General features: G+C 43.6%; 1 protein-coding gene across 1 annotated transcript in view; it reads left to right on the top strand.

The window, feature by feature from the left end:
- The window catches only part of LOC135250085 (dedicator of cytokinesis protein 2), an 80,741-nt gene that overhangs the window by 15,287 nt on the left and 49,837 nt on the right, over positions 1-15,617 (top strand). Inside the window, exons 16-24 of the mRNA XM_064326014.1 lie at positions 124-227; positions 1,770-1,956; positions 2,176-2,273; positions 2,556-2,645; positions 2,870-2,970; positions 4,130-4,264; positions 7,581-7,689; positions 8,896-8,966; positions 14,363-14,469. Of these exons, the coding sequence (XP_064182084.1) occupies positions 124-227; positions 1,770-1,956; positions 2,176-2,273; positions 2,556-2,645; positions 2,870-2,970; positions 4,130-4,264; positions 7,581-7,689; positions 8,896-8,966; positions 14,363-14,469 (1,002 nt within the window). The remainder of the gene's footprint in view (positions 1-123; positions 228-1,769; positions 1,957-2,175; positions 2,274-2,555; positions 2,646-2,869; positions 2,971-4,129; positions 4,265-7,580; positions 7,690-8,895; positions 8,967-14,362; positions 14,470-15,617) is intronic.

Genomic DNA, 15,617 nt, shown 5'->3' with positions numbered 1-15,617 from the left:
TTGCCTGTCTTCTTAAATTGCCACTCACCCCCCCCCCCCCCCGCCCCACACTCATTCCTGTTCTCTCTCCCCATTTCTCTCTTTTCATTCACATAACTTTTTTTCTTTCTTTTTTTCCCTCAGCCAAGGATAAGAGCGAGAAGAACTTTGCCATGGCCTTCGTGCGTTTGATGAAGGAGGATGGTACAGTCCTACAGGACGGGATTCATGACCTTGTGGTCTTCAAGGTCAGCAGCCACTTGACTTCTACATTTTCATTCATTTTTATTACACCATAAAACAATGATATTTATTTTAAAAATCGTCCAATTAAATCAAGCCTGATTTAGCATGTTAGAAATGTGCGACCCAAGCACATTTAGTATGGTGTGTTTACTTCAGCCGTTGTGTCAGACACTCTGTGAAACCTCATTTTCATCGATTCAAACCTTTGCCAACCGCCATCGTGTCTCATTACGGTACAGAAAATTGACTTAACTGTGACTCCGTGCCGGATTAATCTGGGAAGGTTTGTTTTGGTTTTGATTGAATTTCGCATGCCCTTAAAGTGACTGCGCGTTTGATTGAATCTGTGCCCCTGCCTCTCACCTGCACTTTTATAAATGAGGACACTGTTCTCAAATAGTTTTTTATCTATCTTCATGGACTTTTGAATCTGGAACATCCACCCTCATTGCATTTATGGCCATAAAATCTCCCTAGAAGACGAATCATAACGCGAAGTGTGATATGACTGACGGCGTGCTTCAGGTCACTGGCTCCTGAAGTGATTAGGTTCTCATTGAGCTTTATTTTGCGGACGACCATCATATTGAGTGGATGTGCCGTCGGGTCTGACAGAACCGCTCCAGGGAAGACGCGTTCCGCCGTAGTCTCTGTTCTGTGGGCGACAGCGGAACAATGTCCCTCGTACGAAGTAAGAATTTAATTTCCTTGTCGTTTAGCCGAGGCCCAGGGGCTGCACACTTGGTCTGTCACTACTGCCGTACGACTCATTGACACAGATGCCGAACAGTGTTTGGACCACAGCCCTGTATCACTGTACTCCACGATCGAGCAATTCTGAATTGTTCCTATTTGGACTCTGTACCCACACTCTGTATATATTATTTTTATGATGCTATTGATATTACCCCCTGTCAAAGTATTTTACGGAACAGTCCCCCGTGCCAAATGGATTGTAATACTTTTTGAAACCAAAACAACAAGCCCGTGGTTTCCACTTAATTTGTTTGATGTACTTGTTTGTTTATTGCACTATAATGTATATGGTGCTAATATGGTCAGTGATGTGAGAATTTGGAAAACAGACAATTTGACTCTTATCCAAGAAGCCAATAAGGAAGCCCAGTATTGAGCACTACATTTACTGTATAAAAACCCTGTTACTCTTCACACAGGTGTCTCATTTCTTTCTATTTGTAAATATAAGGGTGATTAGGCCTTGGTTCCCGATCTCAGGGAAACACTCGGTGCTAAGTGAGAAGCTGACTAGCTCCAGCCTCTCTTGATTAAGGTTTGCTGTGTCTCGGCATCTTAATGCTGGTGCTATCAGCCCACAGCCCCTTAATGGCCTTAAGGACCTGTACTCTTAATTCTATCAATTTCCAAGGGCTTGTGGAGGCTGAATTTCTTTAAAAAATGTTCCTTCACAGAAAAAACTTTATTCTGTTAACTTTTGCTCTCTTCTTTTTCTACCTTCCTTTGTCTGTCTCTCTCTCTCTGCTCTGAATTTGTCTCTGTCTCTCTGTCCTGGTGTCCCTCCGCAGGGGGACAGTAAGCGGATGGAGGACGTGGGCTCCTACCTCTCCCTGCCCTCCACGCGTCAGCACGGCGATGTCCACAAGGGGGCGGGGCTCATGCGCAGTGGCAGCAGTGTGGGGGCGCTGTCAATCAGCTCCAGGGACAGCTTTACCATCTCCACCCTGGTCTGCTCCACAAAGCTGACTCAAAATGGTGTGTGTGTCTGTGTGTGTGTGTGTGTGTGTGTGTGTGTGTGTGTGTGTGTGTGACAAGGTATGTGTACTTATGTGTTCATTCATGCAGGATTCCAAAATATGTAATCATCTTAATATCAGTGCTCTTAGACAATGAACTATATGTGCATGTTGAAGGAGAATACTTATTTCACCATGTAATCGATGCGTCCTTTCTGTCTCTCTCTCTCCTTAACAGTGGGTCTGCTGGGCCTGTTGAAGTGGCGTACGCGTCCTGAGATGCTGAAAGAGAATCTGGAAAAGTTGAAAATGATTGATGGAGAGGAGGTGGTGAAGGTGTGTGTGTATGTGTGTGTGTGTGTGTGTGTGTGTGCCACACTATCTCCCTCTAGCAATCTGGCCTACTTTGGAATGTTCTGAGTTCCTGTGCCATTTCTACTGTCTCGACCTGTCCACAGGTTCCTCTCTCTTACTCGGTTTGTCTATCTGCCCTGTGTAATAGTCAATTCAGTTACATGTCAAATACACAGTATTGTTCAAGTACATAAAAAATATGCTAAACTTACATGAATCTGTTAATAATTTAACTATATTATGTTTGTCCTTTTCCATCTCCAGTTCTTGCAGGACACTCTGGACGCCCTGTTCAACATAATGATGGAGCATTCCCAGACTGATGACTACGATATCCTGGTGTTTGATGCATTGGTGCGTATGTGTGTGCATGTGTTGTGCACATATTTTCAGATTTGATTGATTGTGTGTGTGTGTTTTGTACAGTATGTGTGTGTGTGTTTGGTTTGTATATATGCTTTGTGTGTGTGTGTGTGTACGTGTGTGTGTTTTGTATATGTGCTTTGTGTGTGACTCTGAGAGTATATGTGTGCAATGTCAGCCTGATCAGATGTAGGAACTTTCCCTCTCTATTTCAGATTTACATCATAGGTCTGATTGCCGACAGGAAGTTTCAACACTTTAACACAGTGCTGGAGGCCTACATCAAGCAGCATTTCAGTGCCACACTTGCTTACAAGTATGTTTTCTCTCTCTCTCTCTCCTGTGATCTAAAATTGCACCCCTGTATATTTCTTGTCCCTGCTGTGTGTCTGATGTTCAATGGTTGGCAGAGTTTCAGACAAATGTTTACCCTCACAGTCCTGCACTTCCCTATCCAACCAGCAAGTGGCAGTATGCGTGCATGTGTGGGCAGTAAATCACCATTTGATCCATGTGTCCGACGGCTGTTTTTTTTTTGTGGGGGGGAGGGGGGGGGTGATGGTTTCAGTCAATGTAGGGCTTTTCAGAATTATGGTGCTTTGTCTCTGAGGCTTAATTCCCTGTTTACATTGGGGAGACACAGCAGCCTGTGCCCCGTGCTCACTGTTTGCCAGAGATTTCGTTCTGAATCGCAGGGTCATTTTGGTTTAGCCAGGGTCCTGAAATATGCACTTCATGCTGAGAGAAGCTCTGCAGCGGGCTGTTAAATAAACTCTGATGTATATTTAAAGCTATTCTGCTATTGAAACTTTTAAAACCAACATCGCGCCCATCAAAGGGCTCTCTCGGTAATGGTTCCTGCAGAGCAGATTATATTGTTCAGCTTTTATCCAGTGCAACTTCCAAATATCCACCCCCCCCCCCGACCCCCCTTATCACTACATTACTGTTATTGTTTAGTGCGGCTAGCAAATCATCCATTGCAATTAGAGCAGATTTTTGGTCCAAATACTTAAACTCAGCCCTGCACTAAAGTCCCTGGTGTACCCTCTGTAGGCAGAATGGATAGCCGTGCTCTGATATTATTGCAGTCATTTTCAGTACCTGAGCAACAGAGTGCTGCCCTCATCATCTTAAGCGAGCAAAGGTTCAGGACAAAGCTGGCAGCCAGCACATTTTAGTGTGAAAATGACACACAGAAACATGCACACACACACACACACACACACACACACACGCACACACACACACTCACACACACACACAATGGTTCTTGTGTCCAGAATTTCGCTCTGACAGACTTGCATAGATGACTTTTGCTTCATACATCGAGCCTCTTAGAGAAGAGTTCGGCCAGCTAGCTTGAACATTGGCCTGTGAATTGCACGGGCTCCCAAAAGTACTATGCATCACGGGCATAAATACTATCCCTTCTCTACTCCTTCCCGATACTGTGCCATTTTTCTTCCCCTCAGGAAGTTGATGTCAGTGCTGAAGACTTATTTGGATGTGTCGAGTCGTGGGGAACAGTGTGAACCCATTCTCCGGACACTGAAGGCCCTGGAGTACATCTTCAAATTCATCGTTCGATCCAGAATGCTCTATTCACAGTGAGTGTTCATCTTCCAGGAAGGGCTCAACATAAATAATAAATGACATCTGAAACACACATATTCTAACGGGAACTGCAAATCCTAAAGCATTTAAAGTATGCACACACATGTCCACGCACACACACACACACAGTGGAACAGGAGCTTCAGATATGATCATGTTATATTGCTACTGCAACACGTCATAATATGAAGTCATAATATGAGCCCAAATGGGTAATATTTTCTATATTTTGTAAGCATGTGCATTCCGACGCACATGCATGTGTGTGCATGCGTGCGTGCATTGGTGTCAGTTTCAGTGACCTCATGTCTTTTCTGTCCGTGGGGAGTTTTCCACATTGCCCTTTGTGTCCAAACAAAGGGAGTCCCGACACCTCCACACAGTCAAACCACCCCTGCATTCCCACCACAACTGGCCACGCCTGCTAACCCCAATCAGGGTGATTACAGAGCTTATGCCTCTAATGAGCAGTGATGACAAAATACGGCGTTAATTTAGAGGACTAATTGTCAGCATCATTATGCACAGCTGCGGGATAACAAACACTTTTAATTAGAGAGCAGAATTTGATTAAGAAGGATTTTGGTAATATGCTTTATCTCTGGAAGAAACATTGTACGTACGTAAAACAAAAGTGACTATGTGTGTGGGTTACTGAAGTGTATTAAGTGCTGAGTGCCGGTACAGTCTATATTGAAGCTTATGGAGAAACTTAATCATACTCTGTTCTGTTTCAAAGCCCTCGAGTATTCTTGACAAAATCCCACAACAACATAAATCAGTTATTCAGTCTTTTTTTCCTCCTCATTATACTCACTGCCCCCAGGAAAATACAGTACACAGAGGTGAGATGTTTGATGTTACGGAAATATTCCTCTTTTGAGGGAGGAGTTTACTTTATCTGTAGATCTTCAGGGTGCCAGTTTGTGTGGATCAGTGACTAAGAGTTGCTGTGGATCAATGATGGACAGTTTGTGGATCAGTGTAAGTGTGGATCAGTGATTAAGAGTTTTGCTGTGGATCAGTGATTGACAGTTTGTGGATCAGTGATTGGGTGTAAGTGTGGATCAGTGATGGACAGTTTGTGAATCAGTGATTGGGTGTAAGTATGGATCAGTGACTGACGGTTTATTAGGATCTATTCTGGATCCGGTGGCTTCCAGACTGTAGATACATGCTGCATCCACATGCAGGATTCTTCTTTCTTCTTCACCTACTCCTGTGGGCACTCAATTGCTGTTGTGCCACAGCTAGTACCAACTGGCAAATATTTATTCTTATACAGTAAAACAACTTCCAGGCCAAGAAAATATGCTTACACAGCTTTGCTGATGAAAAATTTGATTGGATACATTTGAACGGAGTTTGTGGACAGGACTGCACCTGGCCATAAAGAAGGGGGGCGTTGATGGCTCCTCACGGATACCTCAGACAAATTGAAATGGGGAGCTGAAAGAAATAAGGTGTTGTGTTACAGAGATTCTGGAGGCAGTTGGCATGAGTGGGGTAAGGTTCATGGCCTGTATGGGGAAGCCATTTTAACAAGTTGTGGTAATAGTAGGGGATTGTCTGTAGTGGTCTGTTCTCTTGAATCTTGTTTCCATGCTAATAGTTCCAATATAAGGACATTGCTGTCCTTGTTTTGAAACTGTTCTGTTATGCTGTTCTTAAGAGAATCTGATGCTGCTGTGGCAAAAATGAATGACATTGTTCGTAATAAGCAGCGATACAGCCGTGTACACTGTCCAGATAGAAATGGAACAGTGTTTATTTCTGAAACAGTGTTTATTTATATGTGAGGAAAAGTAGATCAAATCATTTCCATATCCCTACAAAAATAACAACAACAACAACAAATTAATGCATTCAGCGATGCTTTTGGACCTCTTGTTGATAGAATTTCTGCTATAGGTCCCAGTTAATTTGGCTATTTGTAATGCAAGAATAAAGAGTCTTTTTGTAGTGAGCAGCCCGTCATAATACTGGCCCTGTATAACAAAATATTGAAATAAATGCAGTTTTTTCACATACAGAGTTATTTGAGAAACTTGATGCTTCTGGTTTATTTTTAAAAGTACTTATTTTCTCAGTCTCTTCTTTCTCATTGTTTCACTCTTGTTCTCCTGCAAATTAAGGATGAATTACAGGGTCGTGACTGATAAGAGAGAAGGAGTGTCTTCATTTTTAGAACGTTCTCTGTTGTGAGTTCATCAAGGGATTGATTATAGAACTAATCTGATGCATCTGGAGCATATTTTCACATTAATTTCTGCAGATCCAGATAAAAGCCAGTAATCCTAACAATCAAGGGAGTTGTGTGCGTGTTTGCATTTGTGTGTGCACGCGTGCATGCGTGCGCGTGTATGTGTATGTTTGTGTGCGTATGTGTGTGTGTGCTCAAGTGTGTGTGTGCGCCTATGTGTTTCAGTGCACTTGCGCATGTGTGTGTTGGCATGCGTATGCGTGAGTGTGTCTGTGTTTGCGCAGGGTTGGAGGGGTGTGTTAATACAGAGTCAGAAGATTAGAGATGACAATGCCCACATTAATCACGCGGGGCTCGGTGATCCTCAGCTTTACAGAGAATTCTACCGCACATCCCACCATAATCTCCATCCTGTACAGATTCCACCCTACTGCTGCTCTAATCAACATCTGCACATCGTTACTGTATACAGAGATGCACAGAGGCAGGGGGAAAGAGAAAACTGCAGCGAGTAGAGAGAGATGCCATGGGGTAGACAGGAGCGATGGGGGGAGAGAGGGCAGGGAGGACGTGTAAAGAGAGAGAGAGAGAGAGAGAGAGAAAGAGAGAGGATGAACATCGTGAATGCATCAGTCAGAGAGATGTAACACAAGTCAATACTGTTCAACTTTGTCTTTGACAGCAGGCTAGAACAACATAGCACTGTGTAGCACCTGGCACCATCCTACAAGATATAGAAATCTGTTGCCACTTGAAAGGTGACCTGGTTATGTTGTGCAAACAGGAATTTAGTTCTGCTTGTGAAATGCTTTCAGTACTGGGCTCTGGCAGTAATTTGAAAGCTATAGTTAAATTAGAGCTCTTCAACTGATAACTCACATGAATATATGACTTTAGCTCCACCAAATTTTTATATAGTTCTTACTCATGGCAGCGAAGGAACAGAAAGAGAGTAGCAACGAGGCAGTATAGTGGTTAGGGATTAAGACTGCTTTATTACCCTTGAATAAGTTGCCTATCATGAATTGCTGCTGTAAATTCTTTTCGGCTGCCATGAAGGAAAAGTATTAATTTGTCCCTCTCTTTCCATCTCTCCTTTCTGTAAGGCTGTATGAAGGGAAAGAGCAGACTGAATTTGAAGACTCTCTGAGAAGATTGTTTGAGTCCATCAACAACCTGATGAAGAGTGACTACAACACTACCCTTTTGTTGCAGGTACCGATGCGCCCACGGTGGTTACAAACACACTCACACACACACACACACACGTGCGCGCACGCGCACACACAAACACACACACACACGCGCACACACACACAAACACACACACACGTGATCACACAGACTCACAGCAGTGCACGCTGCCTGTGTGGATGCAGGGTTAAAGGTGGTGTGGTAATTCAGGGATCTGATAGGGAGTAAGTATGGCTTAGGGGACAATGCCCTCTGTAATCCTGGGCTAGGTTCTGAGAGTCACAACTGTACTGTAAACAGAGTTTTGTAATCCGCACTTTTCCTGCAGCTCTGTCACCCTTCCATCCCCTCATCCATCCCGCCTCCCAAATTCACTGACACGGCACCTTTGAGAAGCACACATACACATCTGCTAACATGCACACATTTAAATTCATGCATCTCTCTTCCCAACAGTGCACTGAGGACATTCCATTAGGGCGGGCCAAAAATGACCACATGACCCGTCCTATGTAAACATCCTGCGGCCCACAGCTCCTTAATTAGGGTTATTTGCATATTCAAATGCCAGTCACACATGCGCACACACACACACACACACACACACACACATATATCATGGGCACATTAAACAATTACACAACACAAGCCACTGAAACACATAAGCCTTACCTGCACACCAAACATACACACGTACATCATATGTGCAACACCTGCACGCCAAACACACAGACTCACACTTGCACTGCAGAGCACCAGGCTGCAGCAGTCTGAATGGTAATTGGCTGCAAGGTTGTTCTGTGTCCTTTGACTTGACTTTGTCCCCTTGTGAGTCTGCATCATGATTAAAGATCAGTTTGAAGTTGGAGACGTCGAAAGATTCGCAAGCGTTAGTACTGCAGTAATCTGTAATCATCACCCATCAATCCTGCAATCATCATCACTTTCGCTTTACTTTTAATGAATATTCATAGTTTTTAAAGAGAATATCGTGGAAATTAGCACTCATTGAAATTGCCTTCAAGATTTTTGGACATGATACATCGTACGTGAATGCCTTAGATTTTTTAATGTTCAAACACTTGCGCCGGTATGTAAGTGTGTTGCATGTTTACGTATGCACGCCTCTGTGTGTGCATCGTTGCTGCGTTCATGTTTGTATGTGCGCGTGTGAACTGCGCGTGTGCTGACAGGTGTGCATGCTCAGGTTTACGGTTGTGTGTCCAGGTCGCTGCGCTGAAGTACCTGCCGACGGTGCTGCATGACGTGGAGACCGTTTTCGATGCCGGCCTGCTGAGGTGAGTCTTTCTCTCTCTCTCGCCCCGTCTGGGAAAATGAACGGGAGGCAGGGACTTCACGAACGCTGCGTCAGTCACTGCCCGCCACCCCCCCGCCCCCCCCAGACCTCCACGCCAAAAGACCCAGCCCTTCTGCAGCAAGGTTGTATATTCACAGCGCTTGTCCTTGGGTCGCATTCTTTTGTTTAATAAGGGCAAATCAACGAAAGGGCAAAGCAAAGGACAGACAACCCTTATTGCCTGCTCCCCTCAGCAGAGACAGGCATATCTCCTGTGATCTCGCTGTTGTCACCTTCCAGTGTCCCACACTGTCCCTCTACCGCCAAAAAAAATGATGCCCCGTGAATAATACCACACTCTGTATTCAAAACCATTATTTGTTCGTTTATTAGCCCCGGGGAGAGTTAGCCCTGGCAAGGCCGAGGTTTGATTGCGGACCGTGGGGCGCGTCAAGTGCATCAGGGACTGAGGATGGAGTGATGTATTCCACTGCCATGCCACCAAGGAGGGCTCCTCCTCCCATGTCACGCTGTAAATATTCCTGTGATAACAGTTACACCGTATATCTCTTTGCCTAAAAGCTCCCCAGCTCGAGAAATGAGAACTAACAGAGAAATCGACTTCCCAGCAGGATCAGAGACTGCTCAGTAAATAATTTATACTGTAGCACTTTGCAGATTTTGCAAGCTTTCGCAAGTTCACAAGCTTTCTTTATCTTTTCCCACTTGTGAGTGTAAACGACATTATGATGACATTTTTAAAATGTTAGATATCGGTTGGTCTTAATTGCATACCATGAACTTAAGTGAATTTAGTGATTTTCCATTTGCAGTACCTTTTTAATAGTCTATTATGCTGCAGGATGATCTGTAAAAAACAAATAATTAACGGAATCACAGGGCCACCCTGTACTGTAAATTGGAATAGGGCTGGGTTTTACGCTGTTTTGTCAAGCTGGCATAGTGGAGCAAATTCTAATTGTAATTAATAACAACAGTCATTGATTTGACTGTCAAAACCAAAACCATTGAATTCGTATTATCAATAACCTGTGTAGTTTATGAAACTAGTAATTAGGTTCGAGAAGACCACACAGAAACATAATGTTGGCACATAGACCTCCAGCACCTAGACTTCCTTACCGAGTCTCCTTGCTTTCAAACTAATTATAGGTCAATTCACTGCTTGCTCATATCGCTTATTTATATTAATAAATCTGGTGATACAGTATGGTAATGACAGGAGCCCTTTTCCATATGTGAAGACAAACTAGATAAGATAGTCAACAAAACATACGCCAACCAGGGCAGTTTATATATTTTTAAGAGCCTTTCACAGTCTCATACTGTGATGTAGCCTACTTTATGTTTTTTTTTCAACCATGGCCTATCATAACACAGTAGGGCTCTTTCCCTCAGACTGTAAAATAAGTAGTTTTGTAGAGACAAAATTGCATTTCCCGCATGAAATGATTATTCCGAGCACTAAATGTTCGTCCGTCCACAAAATGTTCATTCTGTTCAGGAAATTCAATTTGGTGCACACATAACACCATTCTATGCTCAAACTGCGAACAGTTAAAATAATGCCCCATAAATTAATTCTTTGCAACAAAAATTATGTTCTAAAAGCTGATATCATGATAGATGAATAATTGAAATATTTTTTGGTATGAGTATCATACAGTGATTGTGTCATGTCATTTCACTCCATGTTCAAATAATGTATAAAGACTACACCGAATGATCAATAGACATAGAAGTGTTTTTAACTTTTTTATATAAAAAATGGGAACCAGCATCCTCTCACACGACATACTGTAACCCCTATAAACATCTTAGGATGTTCAATAAGACATACATTTGCTAAAGAATCGGCTTTTGAATAAAATACTAATATTGATGGGCTGGGAGACCACGTGAGGCAGGCTGAAAAGGCAGGCGACTGTCAGTCAGTTCGTGAATCCTGTCAGGGGTTTGGTTCCCTGCCAGGACAGTTTCAGCATGGTGCTCTGATCTCTATCTGTAACCCACTCTACACCACCCCCCCCCCCGTCTGAATAATGAGCACAAATAGAGGAGGAGGGTAGACTGTCCACTCTCCTTTTTATTATAAAAATACGTGCGCTGCTGTTATAAATAGGATTAGCTTTATGAAACTGCATTCTTTTATTGTACTCATGGGCAGTGCTCTTGAACACGTACTGCGGTTGTGCTGCCATGTGCCGAAATTTCCAAGGGAAATAAAAAAGAACCTTCCGGCGTGAAATGTGAACTGCAGGAAACCACCATTAACGTCAATTAAAGATGAGCGCATTGTATGTTATGCGTTTAGATGTTCAAAAACACAATGAGTGAAAACAGCCCTAAAACTTTATTTGTAAAGTTGTACTTCAGTGCTAGCAGATAATGGTGGCCAGTGAGCTGCTAACGAAGAAGGCCAAGATCATAAACTAATAATGGCCCCGGAAATTCTTTCCTGTGATTCAGCAGAGCTATGCCAACAGTGGCATGATGTGGATGGACACTGGGCAATTTAAAAGAATCAGCTGTGAAACTGTTAACTTAAAAAAAAAAACTGAGGTAGAGAAAGAGAGAGAGAGAGAGAAGAATGGAGGGAGTGAAAGTGAGAGAGAGAGATAGAGAGAGTGAGTGTGAGCAAGTGTGAATGCACACAATATACATCTAAGTAGCATATAAGAGACCCGTCAGGCAAAGGGCCATTCTCACGTCTGAATACATTCTCTATATGCAAAGTGGCTGGTATGCTGTGCCTTGAAACATCCCGGGGATATAAAAAACGTAAGCGCTCATTCAACATTTTCAAGTGAAAGATGTGGAAAAATAGTATCTTAAATTCACCACATACAAAATATGGCCACCGGCCTGTTTGAGCATGAATATTTCAAAACCCAAATCAATGGGATGACACAGTGTGGACCTGCATGGAAAACAGATCAGGAAAATTGAGTTGAACTTCCTTAACATAAATTTCCCACAGGCAATATTAATCCTAAGGCATGTGCTTTAAACCATTGCCAGTTGTACTTCAGTGATCTCAGTTGTGTCAGATAATCAACCTCTTCACACAATTTGAATTTTATCTGAGTGGAAATTGCCGTAACCATACCGATATATGGGCAGTGGCATAATCAACATGCGTTGTAAATATCAGGGCTCTACACTGGTACATTACACAGCCACTCACACAAAACTGTGCCTTACCTATACAGACCAGCTCTCACACAACCAGGCCCAATCCTAACAGTCCCTCTCTCACAGAACCAGGCCCAATCCAGCAGCCCCTCTCTCACAGAACCAGGCCCAATTCTAACAGTCCCTCTCTCACAGAACCAGGCCAGTTCCTTTCCATTCCACTCTGAGAACAACCACGCAGAATAATTTTACACACCAAACCAGGTCCAGCCATTACAATCCATTCTCCTCAAACCAGGCTAAATCGTTTGAATTTCTCATGTACACTCACTATGCATGTATGTTGTGTTCATCTCATCCATTATGAAAATTTGATTAGTTTTGGACCTTTCGTTTTTTTTCAAGACTTATCATCAACTGTGGCAGATAATTTGCAGAAATTTTTTTCCTTTGTTTTTGTGTGACAAAATGTGCTTTCCTCAGCACTGTGACAAATCTGGTTGAATCAGCCTGAGACAGCTTGGCCGTTGGCTGTTTAAGCAATTTCACCCACAGTGGAAGTAATCGGACCCGACCGCGGTTCTCTGCTAGCTGTCTGTCGTGTATAGCCGTTCGTATATAAGCTCATGTTTTGCTGATGCCTGTCAGGAGGTGCTGACAGAGCCAATAGGCAGGCCCGATGCGCGTTCTCCGAACTTCCAAGCAGTAATCCCGAGTCGGCCTTTTATGTGCATTCTCTCGAGCAGCTTTATGGCTTTCTCATTTTCATAAATAGGTTTTAAATGGAAATACTACCTAAGGCACATTATTTTTACCTCATTTTACAGCATGTCGAGTCCTTTTGTCTAGTTAATCAGTTTTATGGCAGATTCCGGGAACTTCCTGAAAACTGACTGCTTGAAAATTTGGTCAGACGTACAGAGGCTTAGCAGAAGGCATCAGACATGATGAGTACAAAATCTGCACGTTGTGCACTCAAATTATGCAGTGTAGAATATGCATATTGTAAATGCTTCATAGACCAGGTAAGCTGTATTTATATATGTGTATGGTTTGTGCTTCTGGTCACGTAAATGCTCTATATACAGTGAAAGTGATCGTTAATTAGTATGTTAAAGGAACAGGCAGGGCCTCCTGTCTCCTCCCAGAGAGACGTGTTCACATTAAACCAGCGCAAATGCAGATTTCAGTGTTTGACGGATTCACAGATGTGCCTCACGACTCACGGAGACACAATCTGCCGCAGATATCTGCAAATGGAGCGTGTTTGATGTCGGAGATCAGAGGCACATTTACCTGTTCAGCCGTCTGATATTAGAGCAAAGGCACGATTGAGAGAACAGATGATGAGACGAGACTGTTTAATGTATCAGAGGTGACCCGCGGTGTTCTCTTTTGATTAAAATATTATATAAATGACTATATTTGTAAAACCTGAAAGAACTGTATCTCTGCTGATTTGTACCTCTGAACATTATTAAGAGGGGTCCTTCAACTACCTAATTAGCCATGTATCCAGAAAGAATATTTGTGTGGACTGTTGCCCCAGGGGACAGGTTTCAGCCAATCTTTATGAAATGTGTTTAGTCTTCAATCAGTTGGGCTCTTTCTGAACGCTGATACTGAATCTCATGCTCAGATAAAACTACAAATGAAGAACATGTATCCAAGCTGATGGTGCTTCTGAGGAGAACTGCATTTCCAGATTAAAGCAAGACCTGTTTCTTGCTTCATGATGCTTATGGAGGCTCCTGTTCTGTCCATCTGAAGCACAAAACACTTTTACAGTGCAGTGCTTCCTGGATTAAACAGGGACCACTGTTGCTAGGGTTCATATTGTGTTATGCATTATTTGCTGTTTTATTACCCTGGGAGGGAGAGAGGGTTTCATGGGGCATGATACGCCCCCCCCCACCCCCCCACCCCACCCACCCATTGCTTAATACCAAGCTGTTAATAGCATGTCAGTCGGACACCTGTGTCTGCTTGTGTCAGCTATGCCAGTTGCACAGTACCCTGGCACAGTACCATGCACTTGCAAATGATATCTGGCTGCAAATGTTTTGGAAGATGTGCCTCATTCACAAATCATGAATACTAATCGGATTTGTTCTCTCTCCCTCATTCTCTTTCTCTGTCCCTCTTTTTTTCTCTCTCATTATTTCTCTCTTTCCCTCTCTCTGTCTCATTCTCTCACTCTCTCTCTCCCTTTCTCTCTCTCTCCCTACCCCCTCTTTACAGTGAGCTGTTGTTTGACTTTTATACCTGCATCCGCCTTGACAAACTGCAGAAATATAAAGTGGCATCCATGACAGAGATCGTGGGCAGCAAACTCTTCCGGAAACAAGGTAAAAATAAAAAAAAGCCCTCCCTAAGTTTGTTTCTGTGTGTCCCCAAGATGTCCCATCTTACCAAAGCACTCCAGAACTGTACATCATGGCTCCCAGAAGGCAATTGTTGGGGTTAATGCTAATGACTTTGCTGCCACTTCCTGTGGCTATGGTGATTGATACGCGAGCCTCAGTCTGCTGCCACGGGGAGCAGGTACTGTCTTATTAATAGAAACGTCCGGGAAACGAGGCGAGAAGGCAGCTCGCTTTCGTCTTCGCTTTTCAGCGTGACCCTAAATCAGGTGCTCTCGCACTGTCACGCAATATCACTCTGCACTGAACTTCTGCACCGTTCTCCCCATTTCAGTCTTCTCTCCTCTGTCCCGTCGCTCCCCCCCCCCTTGTGATTCCACTCCCATTATGTAATCAGAGGGGAGAGCTCCTGAAGGGAGTATAATAGCGCGTCTGATCCGCGCCGAGAGCCCATTCCTCCTTCAGGTGCAGCGCCCGGCTTCTCTGAGCACCTCCTCAGTTCAGCCCCGCTGTCAGCTCCCTCGCTGTAAAGCACCTCGTATCTGCGAGAGAGACAGCCTGCATACACTCTGCTGTCAGTACTCATTTTGTCTAATGAAAAACAGCTGACCTGCTGAGGCTCCCCTTTTGCAAATGTCACCGCCGTCCTTGGTTCACAGCTCCTGACACCAGAGTATTTTTTACTGAGGACTTAAAAAGGAAAGTGTATATGCTGAATACTATAGGGCATGGCATATACTGGGTATGGCTTGGCATATCGCTGCTGTACTTTTTGGCATCCAGATCTTAGGGTCTGGCAGATGCGTGCATGTAGCATATTGTAATGTTTTGGATTTTGTACAGCGTGGGTAAAGAGTATGACATGAAATGGTTTGGTATAGAATGGGTAGAGAATATTACATGCAATGTTTATGATTTGTTAAGGTATTGAATGTATAGGTGTATAGGCTAGGGCTAGTAAGCTAGTAGCTAGGCTAGATTGTCGGACTTGTAGGAGTGGGTGTGTGCAGTTTGACTGGTTATGGTGGGTATAGTCCTGAGTGGGAATATGGGGGATAATGGACCCAGTTAGGCTACTATTTGCTCTGCTTAAGCGAAGGTGGACATCATGCCAAACTCGGGACAGCGCTTGC

The sequence above is a fragment of the Anguilla rostrata genome, chromosome 3, assembly GCF_018555375.3.
Source record: "Anguilla rostrata isolate EN2019 chromosome 3, ASM1855537v3, whole genome shotgun sequence".
In the NCBI taxonomy this organism is placed as follows: domain Eukaryota; kingdom Metazoa; phylum Chordata; class Actinopteri; order Anguilliformes; family Anguillidae; genus Anguilla; species Anguilla rostrata.
This window is presented reverse-complemented; position numbering and strand designations above follow the sequence as displayed.